Source organism: Peromyscus californicus, unplaced genomic scaffold (genome assembly GCF_007827085.1).
Source record: "Peromyscus californicus insignis strain IS unplaced genomic scaffold, ASM782708v3 Scaffold_11__1_contigs__length_118956290, whole genome shotgun sequence".
NCBI classification, from domain to species: Eukaryota; Metazoa; Chordata; class Mammalia; order Rodentia; family Cricetidae; genus Peromyscus; species Peromyscus californicus.
Genome location: NW_026294402.1, coordinates 31,683,247 through 31,703,806, shown reverse-complemented (window position 1 = coordinate 31,703,806; position 20,560 = coordinate 31,683,247). Strand labels below are relative to the sequence as shown.

Sequence of the window (20,560 nt, the reverse complement as noted above, 5' to 3'; positions counted from 1 at the left end):
ATTCAAAGGGATCCTGTGACTCTATGTTTTATACTTCCAAGGCACCTGCCATCATTAGCATCAGTGGCTGCCGGGTTGGATGGAATCTAAAATTCTCATCCAGTCTGGGTATTCCACAAAAGAAGGGTGTTGGAGAGGCCACTGTACTTGTCCATTATGTTGAGTAGTCTTCTGGAATTAACCTCAGGACCTGACATTTTTTTTTTGTGTGTGTGTGTGTGTGTGTGTGTGTTTGTTTGTTTGGTTGGTTTAGGTTTTTTGAGACAGAGTTTCTCTGTGTAACAGCCCTGTTCTGGAACTCTGTTCATAGGCCAGGCTGGCCTTGAACTCACAGAGATCTGCCTGCCTTTGCCACCTGAGTGCTGGGATTAAAGGTGTGAGCCACTACTGCCTGGCAGGACCTGATTTTTTTTTTTTTCTGTTTGTGTGCTGCCCTGATTATCACAGTGAACTGGGAAACTGCAAATCTGTCCCCCAACACACACACACACACACACACACACACACACACACACACACACACACACGCACACGCACTCACGCATACGCGCACCCATGCGCGCGTGCACAAACACACACACACACACACATATTGGTTGGTGGTAGTGCTGACCTCTTCTACCCTGAGTTTAACTGATCTCTGCTCCCCAAGAGAGAACAGATTTAGGGAAGCAAAAGTGGCTACAAAAAGAAAGTAAAACTACACATTCTCACGGGCACACGTGCACACGTGCACGAGCACACATGTGGACACATACGCACGTATTTAGTACATATACAGACCAGATAAATGGCTTTGGCATTGTGCGGGGCTGTGAATTCTTCACACCGCTGCTTCTCTCGGTGTTCAGAGCAGTACTCTGTGGAGTCTAAGATAGCCACCAGAAGAACCCCGCCTGGCCTGGAATTTTGTGGTGGTGTGATGATTTAAGACAGGGAGCAGACCTTAGACATGGGAGAAGTACTTACTGGCTGCCAGAAATATTAGCGGAGGCACAGAGAACCCCAAATCTACCGATGCTCATCCCCGGCCCTCCCTCTTCCCTAGCAGACGCTGAACCCCGGCTGCAGCCTCTTACATTCCTAGGAAAGCCTCCGTTGTGCTGGTCTTCCAGCTGGACTGTGAGGGCGAGGCTGGCTAAGCCCTGCCCTGCTCTTCAGCTAGTCAGAATCAGATTCTAATGTCTAGAAAAGGAAATCCTCAGAATCCGGCCTCGGGCAGCTATGGAGGCAGGAGACAGCTCTTTCCGAAAGTTGGGGTAGACGTGGGACAGGGGCCACTGCGCATGTGCGTACCACTTGTAATGAGCCTAGCATCATCATTTATTGTCTGTATGATCTTGATGACTGAACTCCTTTGAAGCGCAGTTTCCTCATCTATACAGCCAACTGCACCTATCTCGTATGGCTATAATAAATTAATGGGATGGCTCATAGACCTGGCCTTTAAAAATGCTTTGCATCTGGAAATTAATCTCAGTGTGGTAGTCTTTCAGAAGATCCCCAACCTTACCCGCTGGCTGTCAAAGACAGTCTGGTCTGGATCCTGAAACTTTTGGGGTAGCTAGAGTAGGGGACTCCAGCAGTGCCCTTTGCCGCTGGTTCCTAGCCCTCTGTGTCAAAAGGAGGAGACACAGAGGCCAGGCATGGAAGCCATCATTAGGACAAGAATCATGTCACCAGCACAGCCGAGATGCACATAATTAGAAATTAGAAAAAGGTCAGATCCCGTTATTACCAGCTCAATCAGCTGCCGAGTGCCACAGCCAGTTAATTTGGCATCTGTATTTTTTACAACCCCGCACACGTAGCCCAACGGACTGTAACTCTTTCTCCGGACAGATATACTGCGCAGCCGAGCAGGGACATAAAATGAGGGACCCCAAGCAAATGAGCTGAGATAATTGAGAGATTTATTTTTTATATATGTGTGTGTGAGGGCAGCTTTCCTTTGCCCTTGAATATTGACTTTCATAGATGGGATTGTCAGGAGGGCACTTGGGTCTCCCAAATCTCTGCCCCTCGGCAGGTCCTCTCCCAACACCCCTCCTCCAGCCTCTCCCTGACCCTCCCTGCTTTCTCCCACCTCTTGGACAGCCCCGAACTGTTCTTCCTTCCCTCCCCCGAGCTCTTTGCTTGTCTCACCCTCCCGTGCTCCTCACAGTCTCCCAGAGCCGCTTTTCCAGACAAATCTCCATGGAAACAGCTGAGTCAGCTCTCCCAGAGCTGCCCCAAATATCGGAGAGGATCCCAGCCACAGATTTCTGAGGGAGGGAATCCTGTAAGGCCGCCGCTCCACAGCGCCTCTACTGGGGGAAAAACGAAATTGCAAAAAATTGGGGTTTAGAAATCCCACCTTAGAAATGAGTCCACTCCCACCGCTTTTTTCTTTTCCTTTTTTTTTCCTTTTCTTTTTTTTTTTTTTTTTTTTGGTTTTTTCGGAGTTTCTCTGTGTAGCTTTGGAGCCTGTCCTAGAACTCGCTCTGTAGACCAGGCTGGCCTCGAACTCACAGAGCCTGGCTCTGCTTCCCAAGTGCTGGGATTAAAGGCGTGCGCCACCACTGCCCGGCTCCCACCGCCTTTTCTACACAACTATCCTCAAGTCCACAGAGGAGAGCCCTGGCCTTTGAGCCTGATTTGTGCTCCTCCCACTGACACTCCGTCCCTCCCTGGTGACAATAAAGCCCTCACTCGCAAATAAGAGAATGACTCCAATAATATCTCTCCCTGGATCCCCCACTAGGACCATTTTTGTGCCATGGGGGCGGCTTTCCATTCCCAGGTGATTAATCTGGACTCCCCGTGAGCCCTCTGGGATCTACTACAATTCCTACACCAGACTTCTTTCTTACCTGGCCTCCTTGGGCTCAGCAGCCTCTGACTGGCACTTGGTAAAGTTTGTAAAATTTGCAAGTTCCCCAAACCCCTTTGAAAGGTAAAAGCTTTTTGTTTTATAAAATCTGATTTACGGGTCCCCGGTGCAAGGCCAAGGTTTTATATATTATGCAAGATTTCAAACTAAGGCTGTAAAACGTACGGTTTCAGTTTCATGCATGGAATTTTTTTATGTGTAAATTTTTTAACATTTATGGGGCACGTTTTAATGAGACTCTGGTGTGGCTCCAGGGACAGATTATGGCTGCCTGACCGCAAAGCCAGTTCCAAGATGGGGCCTCCCAGGCCCCTGGGCCCACTCTGAAGAGGCAGGCCTGGAGGCCGGAGCCTAGGAGTGGAGAGTCACATGAAGGAGCCAGCCCAGAGCTGTAGGCCCACAGAGACCTCATCCAGTCCTGATCTGAGAGTTACCCACCTCAGCCTTCAGTCCAGGCTCTCTGCCTAGAAGGAACCTGAAAACCTCACAGACACCAGGGAAAGGAAAGGAAATAAGAATATCAACGATGATAATAATTAACATTTATAGAGCACTTACAGGTACCAGGTGCTATCCTAAATTATTTGCATCTATTATCTTATATAATCTTCATTCCGAATCCACAAAGCTTAATATTAACAATATTATGCCCATTTTGCTGGAGGCAATTGGTTCAATCCTCAGAACACTCCTCTCCCTGTCCTTCTCCCTCTCCCTCTCCATCTCTCTCCCTCTCTCCTTTCCCCCCCCCCCCCCCCCGTGTGTGTGTGTGTGTGTGTGTGTGTGTGTCTTTCTCACTGGTGGGGCTTGGAGCTCACCCATTCTACCTCACTGGATATCCAAAAAGTCCCAGGGACTCTCGTGTCTCTGATCTCCCATGTAACTTGTGGAGACCACCTCATCCATCGCTTCTATGTGAGTGCTGGGACTAGAACTCACGTCCTAATGCTTGTGCAGCAAGTCCTTTACCAAGGGAGCCATCTCCCCAGCCCCACAGTCCTCATTTTAAGAAGTGAAACAACACACAGGATCACGCAACTATGGATAAAATATAAAAGAGAACCGAGCCATGAAATACAGCTCCACTCTAAACTATTACACACACACACACACACACACACACACACACACACACACACACACACACACACGGAGGGGGAAAGCAAGAGAGTGCTGATGTCTTCTGACACATTTCTAGGTGAGGAGTCAGGTCTTTCTTTAGAGGTTTTTTTGGTTTTTTTTCCTAGCAACATCTCATTCAATCCTCAGTACAACAGAGAGTCACTTTTTCTTTATTTTGCGGTGCCGGAGGTCAAATGCAGGACCTTGTATGTGCTAGGCATACACTCTGCCACTGAGCTCCACCCCAAGACCAGTGAATCATTATTACCTTATTTTACAGCTGAGGAAACTAAGGTACAGAGATTGAGAATTGTTCAAGGCCTCCAAGCAGGAAGACAGAAACCTTTCCACGTCCAAAACCATCTCCCTGAGTTCCCCACTTCCTTCTTCAGATTCTCATACGAGCCTGACAGAGAGCTGTTATTATGCCCATTTAGTAGAAAGAGAAACTGAGGACCAAGTGTCCTAAAAAAAGTTACATAGTTGGGCTTGAAGAGAGTTCCTCTAACTTGAGAAGCCCAGGCTGTGCCCTCTGACCCCTCACTGCTTCTCCAAATCCTGATGCCATCCAGGAGGAACTGCCATCCTTGACTCAAATGTGATTTAACCTTGCCGTGCACGATAGCTTCCATAAAACATCCATTTGTCTGGCAGTTCCCCAGCCCCTGGCATTCACCTTTCTTCCACATCCCCCTTTTATTCTAGTGACCCTGCACTCCCAGCTGGCCAAGCCAAGCTGCCCCTCTCGGGGAAAATTCTTCATTAGCGTTTAGCTCTGGCTTCTCCAGTGACCCACAGGAAATGTCAGCTCACAATTTAGGAATGCATGTTTATAAACTTCTTCTTCCCTACGTGAGCACCCACCTTCCCAATTTACAGAAGGGGAAAGTGGAAGGAGCTTGCCCCCAAGGCGAGGAATGAGCAGGCTACCTGACCTCCCCAGCCTCTGTTCCCTTATCTCCAGCAGAGTGATGGATAATCTTGCCTGTATCCCTGGGGTGAAGAGACTTAAAGAAGATGATGGAGAGAGAAGCCTTTTGCAAACTGTAAACTGCTGTGTATACAAATGTTTTGAGAGACAAGGAGTCACTATCATAAAATGAAGAGGTCAAGACCTACCTACAAGAGAGGCAGTCATTTAGAAAAGAACCTGAAGCTGTGTGTGATGGCTGGGGACCATCAGGACAAGAACTTGACATTTATTAAACGTCTATGATACATGCCAGTAACATTTGCAAACATAATCTTACTCAATGTTCACTGAAATTTTCAAGTGTAGATAGCATTATTAACCTAAGTTGCATAGATAAAGCGTAAGCCACTTCTCCAAAATGCCCAGGTAACAGATAATAAATTCTGGACATCACAGCATCCGGCTTTAGAGGAAATAAGTTGTCCCTGCCTTGGGTACTTTCCTAGGACTGTGGGACACATAAAGATGCTGGGATACCGCAAAAGGAGGTTGCATCTTGATTTGCTGTTTTGAAGAAGGCAGAATTTTTATTTTGAAACAGAAAGGGGAGAGAGAAGTTAACAGAATAAAACCTGGGAAATTAAGTGCACATTCATCACACATCGTGGTGGTATTAAATTAAATGGCATTCCGCCTAGAGAGATGGCTCAGCCGTTAAGAGCACTCACTGCTCTTCTGGAGGGCTGGAGTTCAGTTCCCAGCACCCACATTGGGAAGATCACAGCCAGCTCCAAGGGACCCAGCATTCTCTTTTTGTCCCTGTGGGCACCTGTACTCACTTGTCCAAACCCTCACACTGACACACACGTATACAAATATTCAAAAATAAGCAAAATTCTTTAAAAAAATAAATTAAGGTACATTGTTAATGCACTGAATTTCTATGATCCAAATCATTTTAAAAATCATTTAATAAACCAGCATTTTATTCTCACTTAGAGGCAAAACAACAAAAGTTAAGAGACATGGGATGGAGAATGATTTTTTCACTGCAAATATAGAGAGAACCCCAGGAATTATTCTTACACTAGTCAAATATAGGGTAGCTGTTGGAAAGCTAATGGAGTATGAGAAATTATTCAAAGAAGGTTTTTTTTGTTTTTTGTTTTGTTTTAATATGTATTTGGGCCCTTGGGAAGTAGAGGCAGGAGGATCAGAAGTTCAAGATCATCCTTGTCTACATAGGGAGTTCCAGGCTACCCTGGGCTACATGAGACCCTGTCTCAACAAAACCAGAGAAAACAAAAAGAAAAAAAGATGTACTTGGTTCTTTGTGATTTACAAAGTATATTCACATTTTACCTGAACAAATCTTGTGAATTAGAAATACCCCTTATCTCTATTTTACAAATGAGGAGACTGAGGCCCAGAGGAAACCTTGAACCTGTCCACTGGCACTAAAAGAGCAATGCTTGCATGGCACTGAATTCCATAGGCTTTCTGCCTTGCATACAGCCCACCCCCATGCACAGCACTGCACATCCATTTCTCTAATATTGAAGAGGTCCTACATATTCATTGCCTCAGAGTACCATTATGATTTACTCTGCCTTCTTAAATCTTTAAACCAATTCTATTAGCCCATAAAAGAGTAATCCTTCATCTGTGCTTTATCAGACCCCAGGATATGAGTGCTTTTGGCCCCTGCACACCAGAACTAGTTAAAACACACTGTGCATTTACTACATTTGGGCTAAGCATTCTGGGTATATAGATAAATTTTTGCTTTTTACTTTGTTTAACTTATCTGTAGTTTTCCCATTTTTGAATAATAAATACATATGGGTTATATACTTAAATGACTAGAGGTGCATGTTTTTTTTGGGGGGTGTGATGTTTGTATAGATTTATACAACATATACGTGTGTGTATTCATTCATCATAAGACTATTTTAAAATAAAATGTTGATTTTTTTAAATGCAGAATATGGCTGGGCACAGCTGTGATAGATCATTTGCCTAGCATGTGAGAGGCCTTGGTTCTGCGCCCTGTACTCCCTCCTCCAAAAATTAAGCAGGATAGGATAATCTTGCTAATGAGAGATAAGAGAAAGAAGAAAAGTAAAAAAAAAAGAAGAAGGAAAGAGAAAAGGAAGGAAGGATGGGAAGGAAGAGGGAAGAAAAGAAAGAAGAAAGAATAATATTAGAATTGGGTTTATCTCCACAAAAAGTTGAACAATTAATTCAAGTCAGATGACTTACCGAGTGCACAGATAAAATTAAGTGAAGAAGGTTATGTTGTTGGAGGTACTAGATGTCCTTGGTTCTACAGAAGGCTGAGCAAGCTCTTTACAGTAAGGCAAGAGAGATTTGAGTCCTGTGTAAGGAAGAACTTCTTAATCAGCACATTGAAAGAACATAGAGACAGTCCAAGCCAATGAGGTCAGCTCCCAATGGCAGGGATGGCCTAGAAGAGAGGCCCAGCCACAGGTCCGGTGTGTTTGTGCACTCCTCTCACCTTGTAGACCTCCACTTACCCCCACACCACACACCCTTTATACTGCCATCGTTTTCAACATACCTGACTCCTGAGAGACCCCAGAAGGGTAAAGCAATTTGATCTCAGGGACAAGGCCATGAGACTTCACATTGCCCGCCAACTGTGTGACCTTGGGATGAAAAACTATCTGTGGACTTCATTCTCTTCAACTATAAAATTGTGGGCAATAAGAGTACTTGCCTCCAGAGGAGGTCATCTAGAATAAATAAGACAGAGCACAGGATGGGTTTCAGCCAGTGCCAGACATACAATAAGAAATGTCGGGCTGGAGAGATGGCTCAGAGGTTAAGAGCACTGCTTGCTCTTCCTAAAGGTCCTGAGTTCAATTCCCAGCAACCACATGGCGGCTCACAACCATCTGTAATGAGATCTGGCGCCCTCTTCTGGCCTGCAGGGATATGTGCAGACAGAACATTGTATACATAAAATAAATAAATCTTTTAAAAAAAAAAAAAAAAAAAGAAATGTCTCGCTGGGCGGTGGTGGCGCACGCCTTTAATCGAAGCACTCGGGAGGCAGAGGCAGGCGGATCTTTGTGAGTTCGAGGCCAGCCTGGGCTACCAAGTGAGTCCCAGGAAAGGCGCAAAGCTACACAGAGAAACCCTGTCTCGAAAAACCAAAAAAAAAAAAAAAGAAAAAAGAAAAGAAATGTCTCAGTATTGTCAATCCATCCACAAGTGTCTGGTGAGCAACTCATTCTGTGCTGATGATTCTAATAGGCAGGAGATAAGACCTTCCAGGCTGAAGCCAAGCAGAAAATGTGGACAAGAACATGTCTTTCTCTAGTTCCTTTTGGTCCAAGCTGCTTATACTCGTATCACCACGTGCCTCTTTATCTTGGTTTGCTCCTTGTGCGTCAATCTCAGCCTCACGGAGTTGGCATCTGTAGGATGAGACCTTGTAGCAGAGCCCTGTGTAAAGCTTCAGTCAGTGACCCTTAATTCTGATTTGGTCCTTCAGAAAGCCTGAATGAGTTGAGCTCAGAGTCCAGTCCTTGCTCATTACAGTCAACTCTGTAGAGACAGTTTCTTCTTTGTATTTTAAACCTGACTTGGCAACCAAGTGCATGCTTGTGGCAAGCGCTTTACCAACTGAGCTATGACCTCAGCCCCCTTGTTTCAGATTGAATTGTCCGAGCTTGTCCTCAAGCATCATGAATGCTACCCAAAACTAGGAGGCTGGCATCTGAATCTCCTCCACATTGTCCATGTCAACATAAGCAGATACGGAAAGACAGTAACTTCATCTACATGTCTTTCTTTATTTCATATAATTATAAATTTACATGCAATTGTAAGCATTAGTATGAGAGGTCCTGATTCCCTTCTTGCATAATCAGAGCACAATTTCACAGGCAGGAATAACCCATCAACCATATTCAGATTTTGTCAATTTTACACACACTCACTTGTATGTACATACATGTCTGCTAAGTTCTATGTGAATTTTTTACACTTAGATTCATGTAAACATATTAGAGTCAATGTACAGAACAGTTTTCCCCTCTTTCCTTCCTCCTGTCCCACCAACAGCTAGTCTGTTCTGTCTCTATCGTTCCATCATTTCAAGGATGTTCTGCAAATGTCACTGTGCTTTTAGTATATATCCCTTTAAGACTGGTTTCTCTCTCATAGCAGAATTCCCTGTGATACATCCAAGCTGTTGAGTGTATTAATAGTTCATTCCTTTTTATTGCCAAGTTGTAGCCTGTGACATGGATGTACCATAGTTACTTTATCCATTCATCTGTTTCCAGTTTGAAGCCACTTGATATAAAGCTGCCTTGAGCAGCTGTTCGTGTATATGTGTGTGTGTGTGTGTGTGTGTGTGTGTGTGTGTGTGTGTGTGTGTGTGTGTGAATGTACATTTTTATTTCTTTGGAATAAATGGCCACAAGCTGATGGGTCATATAAGAAATACATGCCTAGTTTGAATGTTTTGTTTTGCTTTGCTTTGTTTGTTTTTGGTTTTGTTTTTGAGGTGGGCTCTCACTATGTAGCCCTGGATGGCCTAAAACTCACTTGATAACCAAGGCTGGCCTTGAACTCACAGACTTCTGCCTGCCTCTGCCCCTCAACTAGGATTAAAGACATTCACAACATGGAACAACCTTGCTTAATTTTGCAAGGAATTGTCACACTGTTTGCAATTACTGTTCCCACCAGCAATACACAAGTCGTCTAGAGTCCAGTTCTTCCCACGTCATCAGTTTCTAACCAGAACTATGCGCATGTGTGTAGAGATACCTTACTGTGGTTCCAATTGGCGTTCCCCTAATGGCTAATGACACTGAGCATCTTTCCATGTGCTTATTTCCCATCTGTACATCCTCTGCAGCAGAACATCTGATCACGCCTTTTGCCCTTGTTCTAATTGGGTTGCTTGTTATTTTGCCATTTAGTTTTAAGAGTTCTTTACATATTCTAGGTGCAAGTCCTTTGTCAGATATGTGGTCTGTAAATATTCTCTCCTGGTCCATAGTCTTTTCATCTTCTTCACAGGGTCTTTTTTGTTGTTGTTGGGTTTTTTGGGTTTTTTTTTTTTTTTTTTTTTTTTTTTTTTTTTTTTTTTTTTTTTTTTTTTTTTTGATTTTTCGAGACAGGGTTTCTCTGTGTAGCTTTGTGCCTTTCCTGGAACTCACTTGGTAGCCCAGGCTGGCCTCGAACTCACCGAGATCCGCCGGCCTCTGCCTCCCGAGTGCTGGGATTAAAGGCGTGCGCCACCACCGCCCGGCTTTTTGGGGTTTTTTGTTTGCTTGCTTGCTTGCTTGTTTGTTTTTTGCTTTTGCTTTTAGACAGGGTTTCTCTATGTAGCCCTGGCTATCCCAGAACTCACTCTGTAGATCAGGCTGGTCTTTGACTCACAGAGATCTGCCTGCCTCTGCCTCCAGAGTGCTGGAATTAAAGGCATGCACCACCATGCCTGACAGGTTCTCTTTAAGAACAAACATCTTTAATTTTAGCAAGCAAGTCATTTTCCATTTTTAGATTATGGTTTGGGTATCAGGTCTAAGCCTTCTTTGCCAAACCCTATATACCAAGAGTTTCTGTTTTCTTTCTTTCTTTTTTGTTTTGTTTTTTGAGACAGGGTCTCTCTGTGTAGCCCTAGCTGTCCTGGAACTCACTCTGTAGACCAGACTGGCCTTGAACTCAGTGATCTACCTGCCTCTGTCTCTGAGTGGTGGGATTAAAGGCATGGGCCACAACACCTGACTCCATTTTCTTTTTTCTAAATACGTTACAGGTTTTTTTTTTTTGTCCTATATTTAGGTACATGCTCTGTTTGAATTAATCTTTGTATTAGATATGGAGTTTAAATTAAGGTTCAGGGTTTTTTGTTGTTGTTTTTTTCTTGTCTATGGATGTCTGATTATCCTAGCACCATTTGAGCAAGCCCCTGTTGGGAAGCAATTTGGGTTTATTTGTCATGATCCATAGCAATGTATGTAGATTTTTCTCCTGTCACTCTCGGGAATTTCTACTGAGGAAATAATGCAGAAATGGAAGACGGAGCCACATACTTAGAAAATAGTCCCTATTGTGCATTCTTGTGTGTGTGTGTGTGTGTGTGTGTGTAGATCAAACCAAGAGCCTGATGAATGCTTCAGCAAGTGTTCTACCACTGAGTACATCCACTTTGTCCTCTAGCCTCGTTGTATAACTTTTTTTCTAAATTAAACTGAAAATTTGAATGTACTCTAAGTACCCCAGCAACTGAGAACTAGTTAAATATAAGCACACATATGGACTCATATGTGACAATTGAAAATAATCCTCATCCATTCAATATTTATTCTATGTAAATAAGATAACGCTGTGAGCCAATTAGACGTCATCACCCTGCCTCCTCACAGCTCACAGTCCAGAAGAGAGATAGAGAAAACAATTCTGGCACTTAGAAAAGCATATTTGATGAGCTAAGGGAAAACCAGAAAGCAAAGTTGTATGTTTACGTGTATTGGAGACTGGTTAAAATACATGCATGTAGGCCAGCAAGATGGCTCACCTACTGCCTAACCTGACAACCTTGAGTTCAGTCCTGTGGACCCCACATAATGGAAGAGAAAACCTGACTCCCAGGGTTGTCCTCTGACTCCACATGAGCACCATAGCACATGTGCACACATATAAGTAAATAAAAGTTGAAAATAAATGAGAGGAAAACGGAAACTTTTCTTTTAGGGTAATTGGATAAAGACGGTGTTTTTTCATCCTGTGTTTTCTATACCTTCCATATATTTCCTTTTATGACAACTAGAGCAACAAGCTGAGTTTGGCGGTTCAAGCTTGTAATCCTTGGGCTTGAGAGGTAGATGCAGAAGAAGGATTGTGAGTTCAAGGTCATCCTTAGCTATATAATGCGTTGGAGACTAGCCTGGGCTACTTGAAACCCTGTCTTTAAAAATGGTGAAATAAAATAAATGAAACAAACCCCGATAGGAACAATAATGGCAATGAGGAAGAAAGCTTACAATGCAGAGTGGTTTCTAGCCATGTCAGGATCAGGCATGAACATTTGAAGAGGCCCTTGTGTAGTGACCCAAAGGGCACGGAAAGTGGACAGTCGGTACCCAATGCCCAGCTAAGTCATGCTGGATTATCCAGTCCGTCAGCAGGTATCATCAGAGTAAGGCAGCCCATATCACATGAAGCACACAGAATATAAACTTAAGAATAGACAATGTCTGACCTCTGGGGCGTTTCCAAGAAACTCTGACCTCTGTCTTCCTTGTTTTTGCTTAGGCCTTCATGCTTTATAGTGTGCCATGGTCCTCTCCCATGATGCCTCAGCGAATGTGTAAAGTTTTTGGAGAGGGTATAATATTTCCACTTACTAGACGCTTCGGGGGCGGGAGGGGGGATAGAGAGCTTAACCAAGTTGTCCAAGGCCACATAGATAATCTAAGGCAAACCTGGAGCTTGAATCTGGACTTCTCTTGCTAAAGTCAGTGCTGCTCCCAGAAGACCGCAACTGCCCCCAGAACAGCTGTGTTAGCAGTGGGCTAATAATCAACAGATCGGATGGAGAGTTTAAACCATGTGGGTGGGAAGCAGGAGCCACAGCAAGGATGGGCACCAGTTCTCTGCTGAGGTTGAGGCTGGGGGCTTGACACGGAGGGGGGATATGATACAGACACCAGGGCTTACAGCTCCTTCTCTCCCCAGATGGTGAAGGCAATCCAGGTCCTGAGGATCCACCTGCTAGAGTTGGAGAAAGTCAATGAACTCTGCAAGGACTTTTGCAACCGTTACATCACCTGCCTCAAAACCAAGATGCACAGCGATAACCTGCTCAGGAATGACCTCGGGGGTCCCTACTCCCCCAACCAGCCCTCCATAAACCTTCACTCACAGGTAACACACAGGGATGGGCCTTAACTCCTCAGCCAGGCATGCAGAAAGTCTGAAGGACCCCAGCAAAGCAATTGGAATCATCAGATCCTTTTACAAGTTGGTCCTCTTTTCTCCATCCGACAGCACAGGTCCTTATTTTTACTTGATTGTTTGTGACAGGGCCCTATCCTGTAGCCTAGGGATCCTGCTACCTTAGCCACCATACCTAGCCAGCATAGTCCTTTTTTTTCCATAGACTCCCACCTGCCAGGGTCTGAGCATGCCCTAAATGACCATCTCTAAGAGAGCCAGTGTCTAAAGAAATTCTTGGCTCCCTACTCCAGGATTTACCAGGAAGTGGGTGGGCCCTGGTCAGCAAAGGAGAAAAGATACTTGCCTAGCTGATAGCTGGGGATGGTAGGTAGACCTCCTGGCAAACAGTCTCTTCTGAAGGGCATGAAGTGGCTCTCAGCACTCCTGGCAGAAGGCTCCAGGGAAACTGATCCTTCCCCCAAATTCTGCCCACCTAGTAGATAAAGACAAATTCCACAGGACCGCTTCTCCTCATTCATCCTCTGACTGTTTACTCTACCTGCTACCTCTGCCCTACTAAGGTGCAGGGCCTCTGTAAAAGACCCCTCAACCAACCTCCTTCTGAGATTCCCTCTGCCACCTTCCTCTGAGGAGATGGTGCCTATTCTATCCCATAGGGAAGAACGGGCACTTCTCTCTAGGACAGAATGTGTCCTCCAAGTCTACAAACTCAGACAGATACCTGACTTGTCCTGTATACCACACCTGCTACCACCTACATAGACTGTAGGCTCATGACTTTGTTTCCCTCTTACCGAGTTCTCTACTAAAGTCCAGAAAGCACTTACTTGTACAGATGGCCCTGGGAGGCTCATGGTAGCCCCTCTCCTTAGACAGGGATGGGGGTGCAGGTTAACATTCTAAGGGTGAGTGATGGAAGCTGCTGTAAAGGCTACCCAAGAGGCTGTGCCATTTTCATTTTAGGTATTTAAGGACTCAGGTTGGCAGTGTCCAGGGGAGGGACACACTTTGTACATTGTGACCCCCGCCCCCATACACACACACCTCCACAGGTACACTCAGTATTGCATCATGTTCACCCCACTGGGATCTCTCCGGGACTTGATACTAAGCATGACATAGGACATGGGGCAAGAAGTTTATTTCCTCCTTGTGTTGCTCAAAATCACCAAATCGCTTTATTATAGATCTAAAAACAGCAGCCTTGGCTTCTGCTTGCTAATATTCTCTTGAAATAGACTCATTCCTTCAGAGTCTTATTGTACTTTCCCTTATGATCGAAATTAGCAAGAAACTTGCATAAAAGAGGACAATAATTGCTCAACGAGCATCTCGTTTGTAATTTATTAGTTTCTATTATTGTGGGTTGCCATGGTGACGCTGTGCAGCCCCGGTGACGGGAGAGATGTAAGATAGGAGCTGAGGAGGCTGCGAGGCCTCACCAAATGGAGATGCACATTTTTATCAGTAATTTTCATGAAAATAATAAGTGGGGAGTTAATGAGATGGAAAGCCATCCTGTGGCTATTGTGAATTTTTTTTAAGTGTTGATCTAATTAGAATGCATCGGTCAGGAAAAGTAATGAGGATTTAGTGCCTCACAGAGATGTGAGGATCATATCAGAAAATTAGCACAAGTCTTTGGAAATAATCAGGTCCTTGGAGAGGCCCTGGATTTCCCCTCCTGGGCCCTCCGACTCCACCTTGAGCTCTGGAATTGGGGGTGTACCAAGGTAGCGGGATGGAGAGGAAAGGAAGGAGGGGCTGGAGGCTCAGCAGCCACCATGGCCCCTCAGGGTCGGAGGTCTGTCTGAGGCTGACAAACTAGCCTGGAGGAAGCAGGCGTTTGCAGGGAGTGGAGTTTGTGGGGAAAGGGAACTTGGGCTCTGGATGATCCAGGTGTTAGAGCCACTGACTCGCAAACGCCAGCTCTCTGGGGCGTTCCCAGACTCGGTGCCTCTGAGCATCTGAGTGTGAGTGAGACTGGCCCTTGGGTAACCTTTGCGGAAAGGTCTCTGATCCCAGAGAAAGAGAAACTCAGGCAGTTGGGTGAAAACAAAGACACCCAAAGACAGAGAGGCAAAGATACGTGGTGAGCTATTCCTGTTGGTGTAACTTAGATTATTCCCCCTCATTTCCTCTGATTGCTGCCGCCCCCTTCCCACCTGTCTCCCTTGGTCGTCCCTCCGTCCTGCTCTACACCTGTGCTCCACTTACACTGCTGCTGCTGCATTTATGTTCCCAAAGCCTGTGTGGTCTACAGAGCCCAATTGCCAACAGGACCTTCACATCTGCCTGCCTGACATTCAAGACCTCATAGGTCTAGCCTCAGTTTCCATTCCTGAGCCACATTGTTCTAGGTACCACAACCATTTTTCCACGCCTATCTTTTGAGGGGACATCCTTCATACTGAATCCCTCTTCTCTACAAGACCAAACCAGCCTTTTCCCAGAGGCTGTGGCAAGGCTGCTCTCCTATGGAGGTCTCTCCGATACCCTTCTATGATAATCCTTTCCTTCTTGGAGCTGATAACCTATCATTAATGCAGCATGTGACACTAGATGAGAAACTGCGTATCTCATTTTCCTCTCCTAGAAAGCACATGTTGTTTGCATTGACACAGCATTTTATATATTTGAAATCACCAAATCACTTTATTACAGACCTAAAAACAGCTACCCATGCTTCTGCTTGCTAACATTCTCTTGAAATAGACTCATCCCTTCGATATTGTTGTCTTATGGTACCAGCTGTGGCCATGATGTCTTCTGTGTGATCAGGGCCAACAGGCATTGATTACAAGGGGTAATGCACTGGGGACAGAAAGGGAGAAGGAGGAAGAGGAAGAAAAAAGAACTAAGGGGAAGGAAAGACAAACAGAGACGGTTAGCATCGTTCGGGAGGGAGGCAGAGAGGGGCCCAAGTATTGTCAGAAAGGAGCAGTGAGGAGGAAGAGACAGAGACACGGACAGAGGCCAAGGCAGGAAATGTGGGGCTGAGGTTGCAAGACATTAGGAGGAGGAATGGCGGCCATAGCAGGACAAAGGGCATGAAGAGAACAGAGTGAAGAAATGAATTGCTGGTAAGCAAGGATTTGGAAGAGGGGAGAGAGGTGGGAAGTGAGCACAATCCTGAGGTGCTGGGCTCACCGGCCTGCGAAGGAGCCGGCTCTTAGCCCTGGGACTCCCGGGCAGCCTATGGAGGATGCTGATGGCCCATCTTTCCCTCATGAGGATGAGCTTCTCTCCGACATGCAGCAAGCTCTGCTTCTCCAAAGTTGTCAGGGGACTGAAGCCGGTGTGCTCCAGTCACCCCTGCCAAGGCCCTGGGACTCCTGTTGCATGCTGAGCAACATGAGGATGTGACCTGTGACTTTTCAGGCCAAATGGGGATAAGGCAAGGTGGTCCAGCTTGGAGGAATGACCACTTAGATGAACATGAGCTTGTGCACAGTCTGGGTGTAAGGGGTGAAGGTGATAAGACTTGCTACTCATCATCCTCCAATCAGGTTCCTGTTGATGTCTCCCTGAGGCAAGACGGGTGGGGTCTTGCATGAGCTCATTTAAGAAAGAGGCCTTTGGCTTCCTAAGGACTAGGACCAGAGGCTTATTAGTCAATATTAGAGGCAGATCTTAGGAGTCAGCATGGGAGAAGAAACTGAGTGGTTGGGGAGAGTGTGTGTGTGTGTGTGTGTGTGTGTGTGTGTGTGTGTGTGTGTGTGTGTATGTGTGTGTGTGTGTGTGTGTGTGTGTGTGTGTGTGTGTGAATATGCTCATTCGTCATGCTCCAACCTTAATCCCCTCTAGCCTGAAATAGCTGCCCCAAGTGCCTGACCTGAGGAGGGGTGTTGCCCCTCCGGAACACGATCCTCCAGCTCAGCATCCCAGCTGCCTGCCAGCTTTGTTGCAAACTGCTGGCTCATGGTTTTCCCCGAGTGCTGCTCACAATGCCTTGTGTGGCAAAGGAGGAGACATTTTTGTTTTCCAACTGACAGTCCCATTCCCCGATGATACGCTGTGACTTTCACTCACTCTGTGGGGTATGGCCTATTCCCAGCTTGGTCCTCCATTTCTGTTTGTCGGATTTCTCTGAGTGGGTGAGACCACGGTGGGGATGTGGGGAGACTGCTTCTGCCACACAGAGGTGGGAAGACAGCTTCAAAGGTTTCTAGTGTTCAGTACACTTCGCTGTTTCCGCCTCCCCAGAAAGCTATGCTGTCCTGCTCCAAAGTAACATGTCACACCCAGGCATCCTGCCGGAGCAGCTTCCCCATTACCACACTGTAGACTCAGCTCTGGGTTCTCCCGTCCTTGGAGAATGCTAACTAAACCATCCCAACTCTCGCCTCACTCAGGGCTAATTTGATCTGAAAATCATCCCTGTCTCTCTCCATGGAGATGTAGCGTCAGCTCTAGTACAGGCACACCAGACTGGGACATGGTTCTTACTCAGTTTCTAGTCTTTTGGGGATGCTTAGTGTGTGCACCGCAGTAGGTCCTGAGAGGACCCAGGTAACTATTTCTGGGGGAGCTCCTAATTCCAAGGGGAGTGAGCTGTGAGTCTAGGATGAATTCTGTCAGGTGGAGAATGCTCAGAGCCTGGAGTGAGGGAAAGACGGGAAAGGAACAGCTGAAGAGAAGGGAGGGGACTGAATGAAGAGGTGCCGGTCTGAGCACACCAAATGTGTGGCTTGAGATCATCCTTCTCTTCCCGCACACCCCCACAGAGCCAGGCCTGAGACCCAGCCAGCACAAGGCTCACGGCCAGGTCCACTTCTGCCCCGACACAAGATGGGCAAATCTCAGGATGGAGGATTTTGCCCAACGTGGTGGGAGAAGCGGCAGATTCATTGGTCAGACTTCCTGGGGGAGGTAGCCTTTCAGGCAGGCTTGGGAGAGTTAGTAGCCTACTGGCATCTCTAAAGGTAAGTGTTCCTAGGACAGAAAAAAGTTTCAGGAGAGGCTAAGGAATAGCCTTTTAGCATCCCTAGAGAGAAGGGGACAGAGAGTCATTCATTCATGCATCATATACTTATTGAAGCACTCGTGGAACCTGCTGAGTTCTGAGGACATAAAAATGGATATGACAGTCTCTGACCTTGGAATGGAAATGATGGAATATCTTGAAACTAAATTTATGAGGGGGCTATTTAAAATGTTTATTCTTTAATTTTTTTTTAAAAAAAATTATGTATATGAGTGTTTTGCCTGCGTGTACGGCTGTGTATCGTGTGTATACAGTACTCACAGAGGCCAGAAGAGGTTGTTAGATCCCCTAGAACTGGAGTCACAGGCAGTTGGGGGCTGCCATGTGGGTGCTGGGGATTGAACCCAAGCCCTCCAGAAGACCAGCTGGTGCTCTTAACCACTAAGCCATCTTTCCAGCCCTGAGGGAGATCTATTTTGATGTTGACTACTGTAGCCAGCTGCTAAATATTTTAAAGAAAATGGGGCTATAAGCAATAGGATCAGAGCTAGAGACCCAATGTGAGGCAAATTAATTGAGTTTTTATGGCTACAGCATGAACTGGTGAGAGAGGAGCCCTACAGCTCTCCATGTCTCAATCATAGTGTGTACTAGGTACCTTATATATATTTTATTTACCCCCCACAAGACCTCAAATGGACATTATTCTCTCTTTCTCTCTCTGGTTTTTCTTTTCTTTTTTTTTTTAAATTTACTTCTTTTTATGTGTATTGGTGTTTTGCCTGCATTTATGTCTGTGTGAGGGTGTCATATCCCCCTGGAACTGAGTTACAGACCATTCTGAGCTTCCATATGGGTGCTGGGAATTGAACCCTAAGCCATTCCTCCAGCCCGCTGTCTCTGGTTTTTCAAGACAATGTCTCTCTGTGTAACAGCTCTGATTGTCCTGGAACTCCCTCTGTAGACCAGGCTGGCCTCGAACTCACAGAGGTCCTCCTGCCTCTGCCTCCCGAGTGCTGGGGTTAAAGGTGTGCACCACCACCGCCCGGCCCAATATTTTCTCCTTCTTGCATCCAAGGGGAAAAAAAAGAGAGAGAAAGAGAGAAAGAAGTAAGGACACTGGCTCAGGATCACACACTGAGTAATAATCATGTTGTGTGTGATTACTATAGAGCCTATGTTGTTGTTGTTGTTGTTATTATTATTATTATTATTGGTTTTTCGAGACAGGGTTTTTCTGTGTAGTTTTGATGCCTATCCTGGATCTCACTCTGTAGACCAGGCTGGCCTTGAACTCACAGAGATCCGCCTGGCTCTGCCTCCCTAGTGCTGGGACTAAAGGCGTGCACCACCACCGCCCAGCCTGCCTATGTTCTTCTTATATAGTGACATCTTGTTACACAAATGGGAGTGACCCTAGCTCAGGGATGCAGAGACTAAAAGTGATGTAAGGGGTTACTTCGAAGCCTGAATTTGGATTTGGCAGTTGACTAGAAGAGGAGAGAAGAGATAAAAAAGTGAGCACAATCCTGAGGTGCTGGGCTCACCGGCCTGCGAAGGAACTGGCTCTTAGCTCTGGGACTCCCAGGCAGCCTATGGAGGATGCTGATGGCCCATCTTTCCCTCATGAGGATGAGCTTCTCTCCGACATGCAGCAAGCTCTGCTTCTCCAAAGTTGTCAGGGGACTGAAGCTGGTGTGCTCCAGTCACCCCTGCCAAGGTCCTGGGACTTCTGTTGCATGCTGAGCATCCTGAGGATGTGACCTGTGACTTTTCAGGCCGGGTGGGGACAAAGGAAGGTGGTCCAGCTTGGGAGGATCAGCCCTTAGACAGGAAGGCAGCACTCCAGACAGAAGAGACAAGAAGTGAATTAATGCTGCCTGATTCTTCCAGAGTTTTAGAACCATGGCTTTTGTTGGTTCTCGGCGGGTAGCTCCCTGCCGGGTGAGTGAAACCTGAGAGCTCCGCTCCTTCCGGGAAGGAATGTTCCTTAAGAGCAGCAGCTGCAGCGTGTCCCTGCAGGTCTGGGCTGCCTTTCCCTGGAGGCCAAAGCCCCCAGCTGGGGTGGAACAGGACAGGATTAGGTGCCTTGTTTATATGTGCTCAGCTTCCTTGCGTTTGCAAACCTAGCTCATCTTGGTCTAAGACAGGACTCTGGCTGTGATAGAGCAGAGGGACTCTGCCAGAAAGGGTGTCTGGGGACAGAGGCAACCTCCTCACTAGACCCATACAGCCCAGTTGGGCCACGGATCTATCAAGCACCTAGCACATCCTCAACACTGTGCTGGGCAGTGTCAAAGGAAGAGCCAGCCTCCTTGCCCTCAAAAACCTATTCCCAAACTCAAGCAACAGGACATCTGAGCAAGAGGGAACCTTTCTGTGTGCCCAGGGGAAGGTGATAGGAAGCAACAAAGAGTCAGGGGGACTGTCCATGGCCATGTCTAGCAAGGTGGGACAAGCTCTCCGGTGGAAGTGGGACATTGAAAAGCATCCCATTCTCCTCTCAGGCCAAGCGAATAAGCCTTAGACCTAGCCTTCTGGGAGGGGTTGGTAAACTGGTCTGAGGCTGTGGATCCACAGAGACCCCTAGTGGCCAGGGCAAGGATGGCAGATTGCTGGGCCCTGTGTCTGGGTCCTGTCCCCTAATCCTTTCGCTGGAATCCTAAGGGCCATCATTGGTTTTTCCTTAATCCTCAACTGCAAGGGACTTTGCAAGGTCATCCAGTGTATCTCCCTGTTTCAGGGGCATCCTAGTAAGATAAAAATTCCAAATATATAA

The 20,560-nt window shown here is 46.2% G+C and overlaps 1 protein-coding gene across 8 annotated transcripts in view; it reads left to right on the top strand.

Annotated features, from left to right (window-relative positions):
- The window catches only part of Pknox2 (PBX/knotted 1 homeobox 2), a 273,676-nt gene that overhangs the window by 226,211 nt on the left and 26,905 nt on the right, over positions 1-20,560 (top strand). For all 8 annotated transcript variants that reach the window (XM_052756552.1, XM_052756526.1, XM_052756546.1 and 5 more), the window contains one exon: positions 12,633-12,821. In XM_052756552.1, coding sequence (XP_052612512.1) covers positions 12,633-12,821 — 189 coding nt within the window. The remainder of the gene's footprint in view (positions 1-12,632; positions 12,822-20,560) is intronic.